Consider the following 9,974-nt stretch of genomic DNA (forward strand, 5'->3'; position numbering starts at 1 on the left):
AGGACTCTGTCTGAATGTCCATTCGCTGGGCCTGTTTTCTTTCCTGGCTGGTTCTCACATTCCAAGACAGGAGCTGAAAGGAGAGGCTGTCCGGCAGCTGGACAGCCCAGCCCTAAAACCAACACAGCCCCCCTTGACTTCCTGGGGTTTAGTTCAGCACACAGTCAGTCTGGATGCTCCGCACACAGACACGCACACACAAGGGACTCCCATAAAAGGCGCAACTCCACTGCCCAGGTGCAGAGGCCAGAGCAGCAGGTGAAAAGGTATTTGGGGGCAGCATGCCAACAAGGAGGCTCCAACCTCTCTGGGGGCAAGAACACCCACTGGCTCCTTGGACTCGGTCCCTCGCCAACACTGGCAAGAAGGACCAGAGAAAGTAACAACTCTGTAGGCACAAAAACTTCAATCAATCACACACACAATTTCAAAACACTGGCTTTGAAAGAAAAGGCAAAAGGTCTGGGTATGCGCATCCCAAGATTTATTTTGTCAAAACCTTAGGAGAATGGGTCAAGGCCCACAACTCCCCACACATAATTTTCAGTAGCTACTGTAAAAAAAAAAAAAGAAGACAAAGCTCAAGGTGCTGGTCCTTATGGCAGCCTCCCCAGTCCAGCTCCCTCTTTCTGTATTGGACTACAACTCCCACTATCCCCAACCAGCACAAGGCATTGCCACTACATTATCTTCTGATTTCACACAAAGTCCTTTAGGAAGAGATGTGATGCACATAAGATACGCATTTCTGAACCAGCTCAACCTACGACGTTCAGGGGCCACAAAAAGCCGCCCTCAACGCACTCAAAATAGGTTCCCCCATACACATGTCCCCCCCTTGTGCTCTCATTGTCAATGCAGTGGGCCTGGAACACACTGTCCCTACAAGTCTGAGAGTGGGGAGAGCACAGCTACTGTCACACAGCCTTTTAACCGTGAGAAACCATGTCCGCTTTGAGGAATGTGGGGGTCAACTTGCACAGCCCCACCTTTGAGAGAGCAACTCTTACTTAATGCTCCCTTGAACAAGGCATCCATTATGAAAATAAAGGGACCTTTCTGCCTCGTTCCTGCTTCACTCGGTGACTTCGGGGGTGATGGTCAGGAGCAAGGCCTCGTAGCCCCGGTGGACCAGCAGGGTCAGGTGGTCCTGGGTCCGCACGGCCTCATAGACATCCTCTGCCCGGCGGGAGGCCCGGCCATTGATCTCCACCACCACGTCGCCTGCCTTGAGTCCCGCCCTGCAGGGAGAAAGGCACAGCGATTGATGGCAGGGGAGCGCAATGGGGGAAAACAGTGGCCCACACAAGGGAGGCATCCCCTCCAAATCCCTGCCTCAAGAGGGAACTTGGAACTTACTGGTGTGCTGGAGAACCAATGATAACCTTGTGGATCAGGACTCCATAGGAGATGTCCGGGAAGGAAGGGTCTCTCATCTTCAGCTCTGACAAGATGCTATGAGAAGGGGGGGGGGGAGGAGATAGCATCGTTGGGGAGTTGTCATGAATACTTTATAAAGAAAGGTTCTTTGTTTGAGAGAGTATATCAGAACTTTTACACAAAGAATGACATTAGATATACAGACACACAGATTCTATGTAACCACATTGGATTCATAACAACCTGTTACATTAGCTAACAAACAAAAAAGGGGAATTGCATTTTTACTCAGCATTCACACACATATACATGTATTCATCCCCATTTCTCCATTCTTCCATTCTTTCTCCGTAAAGAGCACCTGTTAGGCCAGACTGCTTCCTTGCAAATCTGCCAACGTATAGTTCCAAAACTCCTAAAATGACAAAATTTATCTTTTCCTAAGAACAATGCCAAGGATCAGACCTCTATTTTCCATACAGCAGAACCTGACATGTATCATGACTCAAAAATGCACTCCTGAGTGTAGTTAGTCATTGCAGGCTTTAATATTTTTGAATTGTGTCTTCAAAATTATTAGCTCTCATTCATTCATTCCTTGCATACATTTCATTCATACCCACACCTATCAAACCCACAATTATCAAATCTACACATCATATTTTAGTGACAGAATGGGTTCACAAAATAAGCCTCCTCCCATGGACTGGGAAACAGTGGGGAGGAATGGGGCTGCAGGGGGTCCTATCATAGTACTGGCTTCATTGCACCCCACTATTCCTACAATGCACAGCCCACCTTATTCTGTGGTTGGACAGGAGCAGAGTCTTTATCTCCAACTAAATAATCTCTTCTGCCCCATCCACTGACCGCAAGACCGCCCCCCCCCCCCAGCTTTACAGAAAAGTATCTACCTGGAGGTCAGGGTCAGCATCATCACGCCAATGTAGCGCCTCTTCCCCTCCTTCTTGCCACCAAACCAGGAGTCTGCAATGGGGGGAAAGGGGGGAGGAGGAGAGAAAGAGGAAGGGTCTCTCATCTTGGAAGCGGACCCAACGCTCCAGCCCACCTCCCAGATCTCACACCCGATGGAACAACACACAGACCCACAGAGTAGCAAACCCAGAACAGAAACTGAGATTTGGATGCCCTACGCCACAAAGGCAAAAAGTGAAGAGATATTGGTGAAGGGGCTCCACTGGGTAGTTCTGGATTTCCAGTTCCAAAACAGACCTCTCCCACTGCACACACAGCAAGGGCAGGGTTACTGGAGCTGAAGGACCACAGGAACCTTCCCCACCCAGTAATAATATAACAGCTCTTTATTTGTACCCTGCCACCATCTCCCCGGGGGGGGCTCACAGAAGCACTATAGTGCCACATATAAACTATAATACACAGCACACAAGTATAAATATATAACGTAAGTATAAAAACAAATATACACGTAAAATCCCAGTAAAATTGTAAGAATTATAACATTTCCTAAAATTCAATGGAACCTGTGAATAAGCTGGCTATCTGCAAAACAAAGTGTGGTGTGGCATAGTCAGCAAGTCATCAGGCTGGCCAGATTACACAGGCTCAAAGGCCTATCTGAAGAGCCATGTTTTTAAACTTGCCCGAAAGGCTTGAAGGGTAGGGGCTAATCTAATTTATTTAGGTAAGGTATTCCAGTGTCAGAGAGCCACCACTGAGAAGGCCCTCTCTCTCGTTCCCACCAACCGTACTTGAGACGGTAGTGGGACCAAGAGAAGGGCCTCCCCAGCAGATCTCAATGCACACGCCGGTTCATAGGAGATGCGGTCTTGAAAATAGGTTGGACCCGAAGCGTATGGCCCCAATCCCCCCAGAAAAGCTTTCCAGTTCCCGCAGGGATCCCAGCGAAGCAAATCAGAACTGTCAGCTAAATCCCCATGGTCCCTCTTCTCCTGCTCCCAAACTCTCTCCCCCCCCCCCCAACCCCTCCACCATTAAATTCACCTTTGCTCTTCTCCTCCTTCTCTAGAAAGGCCCGGAGACGGTCCGAGGGGATGGCAAAGGAAATCCCGGGCGTCACCTTCATGGTGTTCACCCCAATCACCTCTCCGTCCTGAGGCCAGAAAGAGAAAGTGAGGACTGAGATGCAGCTGTGCTCCAAGAAGGAGGTGGGGGTGGGAGGGAGGGGGGTGGGAGGAGGACCCCTAGACATTGCTATAAAGTGGGGGGGGGGCTTCTAGAGTGTGCAAAAGCCCTAGCCATGGACCATAGGGCCACCCCTGCCCCAAAGTGCCACCAGATAAGTAAACAAGACTTACGGGCAAAATAATAATATAATTTTTTATTTATACCCCGCCCATTCTCCCTGAAGTGACTCGGGGTGGCTTACAACGATCAACAGATCCATAGAATAATATAAACAATAGACAACGGATAACAGTAAACAATTATCAAAGAGAGGGAAACAAGCCTTGGTCAGCAAAAGAAGTACTTACCAGATTGACAAGGGGACCTCCAGAGTTCCCAAACTGGAGGAAAAGAGACACAAAGGGTGGTGTCACTTGAGGGCCCCATGACACCCCCAAGGACCCCTCTCACTCCCAACACAGGGGCCAAGATTGAGCCTGTGCCTATCCACTCTGAAACAGCTTACTTACATCGATAGCAGCATCAGTCTGGATGTACTCTATGTCCGAGGAGGAGAGACCCAGCTCCCGGCCCCCCCGCTGGGCCGAGCTGACGATGCCGGAGGTGATGGTGTTCTGGAGGGCGAAGGGGCTGCCCATGGCCACCACAAACTCCCCCTGGCGCACCTCCGAGGAGCGGCCCAGGCGGAGCGTGGGCAGGGGTTTCTGGGGGAGAAGGGGAAGCAGGTCAGCGACAGGTGCCAGCGGCAAACCTAATTTGTCTTTTGAAAATAAGCCCAGCTTGAAGAATGGAAGAACTCCATGGATAGAAAACAGAAGCTCTGCCCTCTTTCGTTGTCAGGACTACAGTTTGTCATAACATACACACATTATGATGACCAGCATTCAGACACTTTGTGCATACATTTTCATTGGTGCACAACACCTCTATTGGCTAATAAAGCTGAACATGGCCCCTTATCCTAACCCCAGGTGACTTCATTCCTAGCTCCACATATCCCAGACCTTTCTCTCTTATCTCCCAGGTACTGGTCCTATAAGCTTGATTTTTATTTATTTATTTATTTATTTCCAACATTTATATCCCGCCCTTCTCACCCGAAGGGACTCAGGGCGGCGTACAAAATTGGCAACAATTCGATGCCTATACATAATTAAAACAGCTATAAAAATCCAATAAAACAATTAAAACAATATAAAAAATATAAAAACATATGATTAAAATCCATTCCTCCAAAATCCTCGTGCTGTAGCCGTAAATCAGTCCGGGTCGTCATTATTTTACTCTAATTCCCACCAACAAGCTTAGTACAAAGTATTAACAATATGTTGGAGCAAGCTATAGTAATACATGTAAAGCAGAAGATATAGATATACAGATACTGAGAATGAGTTGCAGTCCAAAAGTTTGCATGGGTGGGGCCAAAATTACTTGGGCAGTTAATACAAAAAGGCAAGCCTGTCAAAAGCATGGGACCAAACGGAAAAACTCTCATTTAGGATATTATCCTTTGGGATGTGAACAACTCAAGACATTCTTCTGCCTGAGGCCAAGAACAAAATGTTGTCAGCTCCCATCCATGAACAAAAGGTGGCATGAATCATCTGTCTTCCTTCTATAATTGATTTATGTCTTATGGCCCTTCTCCAATACTACTGATTTATTAGTCTGACTGTATAGCTTTAATTGGAAATATTAATTATTTCAACAGAATGAGGTTGCTCATTGGTAAGGCACTGGAAGAAAGAGCTGTCTGCTGCACGGCCTTTACTTCACCCTAAACCAGGCTTCATTCCAACAAGGTGGAGGAGGCTGCCTCATTGTCAACCCTGAACGAAGAGTTCAATGCCAATCAATTTAGGTGCCAGGGTGGGAATATGACAGAGCTAAAGCCTGCAAATGGGTTCTGTGTTGGCTCCTTGAATTGAAAGGGGCAGTCTATCTGATGACTGCCACCATCACTTTCAGATGCTGTGAGGAGCCAGTTCCTAAGGTCTGGAGGCCGGCCTGGCATTGTCCTTCTTCTGTTCCTTTGGCTCAATCCCCTTCCAGCCCCAGTGGCTCCTTCCCTGCTGGACCCACCTTAGGGGAGATCTTGAGGGTAGCGATGTCGGCCACCTGGTCCACCAGTCGCACCGTCGCATCATAGAGCTCCCCGCTGGCCAGGCGCACCCGCACCCGCCTCCGGTTGGCCACTACGTGCGCATTGGTCACAATCAGCCCGTCTGAAGAGACCACGAAGCCTGAGCCGTTGGAGATGGGTACCTCGCGCCCGGAGAAGGGATGCCTACGCAAGGGGGAGCAGAGGAAGGATGAGGCGGCCAGTGGAGGGGCAACACCCCCCCCCCCACTCACACAGCCTCCCACTCCAGAGGAATCACAGATACAACATAAGTCCACAATCTTGAAGGTATAACTGATAACACTGGAACAGGCGTACATGAACAGGAATACAGAAAACTTCCAGGACGTACTAAATCCAAAACCAAAGTTTGACTTGAACCACAAACAAAAGAACTCAGGCTCAGCTTCTCACTCTTACGCAGCGTTGCCTGAACTGACCTTAAAGTAAACAACTTCTTGTTTAATAGACACCAATGAAATCATTCCAATTCCCATGAATTTCTTTCACAGCTTACCCACGTAATCTCTCTGAATGACACAATTTATTTTTGGCTTTGATTTGTAAACAAAGACTTTTGATGATCTCCGTAACTGCAGATGGGTTCCCCTGGGAACTCTCCTTATCACTCAGCTCTTCATAGAATCATAGAATAGTAGAGTTGGAAGAGACCTCATGGGCCATCCAGTCCAACCCCCTGCCAAGAAGCAGGAAATCGCATTCAAAGCACCCCCGACAGATGGCCATCCAGCCTCTGCTTAAAAGCCTCCAAGGAAGGAGCCTCCACCACAGTCCGGGGGAGAGAGTTCCACTGTCGAACAGCCCTCACAGTGAGGAAGTTCTTCCTGATGTTCAGGTGGAATCTCCTTTCCTGTAGTTTGAAGCCATTGTTCCGTGTCCTAGTCTGCAGGGCAGCAGAAAACAAGCTTGCTCCCTCGAATTCACTCGAATTCTTATCTGCTGTAGCTACGTCCGACTCCCCAAATGATTTTGAGGCTCTGCACTTTACGAGCCAGTTTTCTCACAAAGAAAACTATCATTTCCCAGACTTGAGGGGCCATCACTTTGTGCCACAGGAAAGCTCGCAATCGTCTCTAAATCATCAGTTAAACCATCAGCTTCTGGTGACTGATCTACTACACAGACAGGGATCCAGCAGGATCTCTGTCCAAGGCACCAAAGTCAGGGCCTCCATTTCATGGAGCCATAGAGTTAGAAGACAGCCCAAGGGCCATCCAGTTCAACCCCTTCTGCTATGCTGGAAGGTACAATCCAAGCCCTCCCAACAGATGTCCATCCAGCCATCTGCTTAAAGACCTCAAAAGGAGGAGACATCTGGAAGCAACATATTGCTTGGTTGAACAGCTTTTAGCATCTCTTTACCTGCAATTTGAATCCATTGCTTCATTTTGTCTCCAGATCATAAGAAAACATTCTGGCCCATTCCTCCTCGATGTGACCTCCTTTCCAATATTGAAACATGCCTCTCATGGCCTCCTTCTCTCAGCCTCCTTTTCTCCACAAGCTAAACATCCCCAGTTTCTTCAGCCTCTCTCTTGCCAAGAACACCAAAGGAGGGGCCTCCATTTGATAGAATTAAAGAATCAGAAGAGACCCCAAGAGTCAACCCCCTTCTTCAACAATCAAAGAACTCCTGAAAGATGGCCATGCAGCCTCTGTATGAAAATCAAAGTAGACATCCCCAGTTCCCTAACCGTCTCCTAATAGGACTTAGCTTCCAGACCTTTTGACTGTTTTGGTTACCATTCTATGAGTGAGTTCCAGCTTGTCAACACTTTTATTCAATCTTCGGGAGAGATAAAGTGAGGTATAAATGAATATATTTATTTCATTTATATACCGCTTTTCTCAAAAGGACTCAAAGAGGTTCACAACAAAGTAAATGGCAAAATGTAATGCCTCATAAAATATAAAATACAACACATAACTAAAATAGCATACAACAATAGATTAAACCCAGTAAAGTATAAAACATCAAACATAGACAATCTAAAAAATAAAAAATTGGACATTGCACCAATCCCAAAGTTATCATGGCTGCTTCATCTCACTCTCCAAATGTTTGCTTAAACAGCCACGTTTTAAGTAGTTTCCTAAAAGTCAGGACGGAGGGGGCTGGTCTGATCTCGTTGAGGAGGGAGTTCCACAGCCAAGTTGCCGCCACCAAGTAGGCCCTGTCTCTTGCCCCCACTAGTTGCACTTGCAAGGGTGGTGGAACCGAGAGCGGGACCTCCTCAACCAATCTTAATGCTCTAGCTGGCTCATAAAGGGAGATACGTTCTGATAGATAAGCTGGACTGGAACTGTTTAGAGATTTATGGGCTAAATCCAGCACTTTGGATGTGCTCTGTAGTAGACTGGCAGCCAGTGTAGCTGACACAACTGAGGGATTGTGTGCTCCCTGTGAGTAGCTCCAGTTAGAAACCTGGCTGCTGCTCAGTTGAACTACTTGAAGTTTCCGAACAGTCTTCAAAGGCAACCCCATGTAACAATGTCAAGCCACTTTGAGTCCCCTTCAGGAGAGATAAAGCAGGGTATAAATAAATATAATAATAATAACAATGTCAAACTACTTTAAGTCCCCTTTGGGAGAGATAAAGCAGAATATAAACAAATATAATAATAACAATGTCAAGCCACGTTAAGTCTCCTTTAGGAGAGATAAAGTGGGGTATAAATAAATATAATAACAACAACATCAAGCCAATGTGTTGTTGAAGGCTTTTATGGCCGGAATCACTGGGTTGTTGTGAGTTTTTCGGGCGGTATGGCCATGTTTCAGAAGCATTCTCTATGTTTTGCCCACATCTATGGCAGGCATCCTCAGAAGTTGAGGGGTCTGTTGGAAACTAAGTACAGTAGAGTCTCGGTTATCCAACCTCCACTTATCCAACATTCTGGATTATCCAACGCAGTCTGCCTCCTGCCCGGATCCACAGCTGTTTCTCTAGGCAGCAAGGACTGAACTTTTTACGGATTTAACTTCTGACAGTGTTGTTACTGTAAATTCATTCTATGCTATTCTACCTTTATTTGTAGTAAATTTGTTAGTAGCCAATGTTTTTGTAGTCAATGTTTTCAATACATTGAGATATCTTGGTGCTAGATTCGCAAGTACAGTAATTACTAAATAATGTTACCTTGTATTGAACTGCTTTTTCTGTCGAATTGTTGTAAAACATGATGTTTTGGTACTTAATTTGTAAAATCATAACGTAATTTGATGTTTCATAGGCTTTTCCTTAATCCCTCCTTATTATCCAACATTTTCACTTATCCAACGTTCTGCTGGCCCGTTTATGTTGGATACATGAGACTCTACTGTAAGTGAGGTTTATATAACTGTGGAATGTCCAGGGTGCAGGAAAGAACGCTTGTCTGCTTGTGTGAATGCTGCAATTTGCCAACTAACAACAAACCCAGTGTCAAGCCACTTTGAGTCTCCTTCGGGAGGGATAAAGCGGGGTATCAATAACTATAATACAGTAGAGTCTCACTTATCCAACACTCACTTATCCAACGTTCTGGATTATCCAACACATTTTTGTGGTCAATGTTTTCAATGCATCATGATATTTTGGTGCTAAATTTTTAAATACAGTAATTACAACATAACATTACTGCATTTTGAACTGCTTTTTCTGTCAAATTTGTTGTATAACTGGATGTTTTGGTGCTTAATTTGTAAAATCATGACCTAATTTGATGCTTAATAGGCTTTTCCTTAATTCCTCATTATCCAACATATTTGCTTATCCAACATTCTGCTGGCCCGTTTATGTTGAATAAGTGAGACTCTACTGTAATAATAAGGAGGAGAACCCTGAAGGCGCACCTGCCCAGGATCTCGATGTAGACGAGGGCCGGCGCGGTCCGCTCCACGACATCGGCGATGAAGTTGTAAGTGCTGCGCGGGGAAGGCGGCGGGGAAGGCACGGCGGCTAAGAGCGCAGGGACAAGGCCTTCCTCGGGCCTCCGCCGTTTGCGAGGGAAGAAGAGTAGCAGCAGCAGCCCGGCTCCCGCTCCGCACGCTCCCATTGCTGCCCAACGCCACCGAGGAGGAGGCGGAGGAGGCGGGGAAGGAGGAAAAGAAGGCCTTCCTCCGCCTGAGAAGACCGCCCTCTTTCCCAACGCCAGCCACAAGCCCCTCCGCAGCCCCGCCGGCCACATCCTCCCCACCCGCCGGGCAAAATCAGCAAGAGAAGGTCTGGGAGTAGCGCCGGAAGTGTAGGCCGCGGCGCCACCGGAAGTGTAGGCCGAGGCGTGCTTCTGTCACTTTTTCCGAGCGGCGAACCAATCAGGATGCAGAGTTGTGCTACGCGGT

General features: G+C 47.1%; 1 protein-coding gene across 1 annotated transcript; it reads right to left on the reverse strand.

Moving 5' to 3' along the window:
- Nucleotides 1-469: 469 nt before the first annotated feature.
- On the reverse strand, nucleotides 470-9,973 carry htra2 (HtrA serine peptidase 2). The gene is made up of 8 exons (XM_062981927.1): nucleotides 9,486-9,973; nucleotides 5,590-5,794; nucleotides 4,017-4,211; nucleotides 3,855-3,887; nucleotides 3,364-3,472; nucleotides 2,295-2,367; nucleotides 1,360-1,455; nucleotides 470-1,241 (listed from the first exon to the last, which is right to left on the reverse strand). The coding sequence occupies exons 1-8, from the start codon at nucleotides 9,818-9,820 to the stop codon at nucleotides 1,076-1,078; spliced, it is 1,212 nt and encodes a 403-aa protein (XP_062837997.1). The 5' UTR covers nucleotides 9,821-9,973; the 3' UTR covers nucleotides 470-1,075.
- Nucleotide 9,974: the final 1 nt, after the last annotated feature.

Source organism: Anolis carolinensis, chromosome 5 (assembly GCF_035594765.1).
Source record: "Anolis carolinensis isolate JA03-04 chromosome 5, rAnoCar3.1.pri, whole genome shotgun sequence".
Classification (NCBI taxonomy): Eukaryota; Metazoa; Chordata; class Lepidosauria; order Squamata; family Dactyloidae; genus Anolis; species Anolis carolinensis.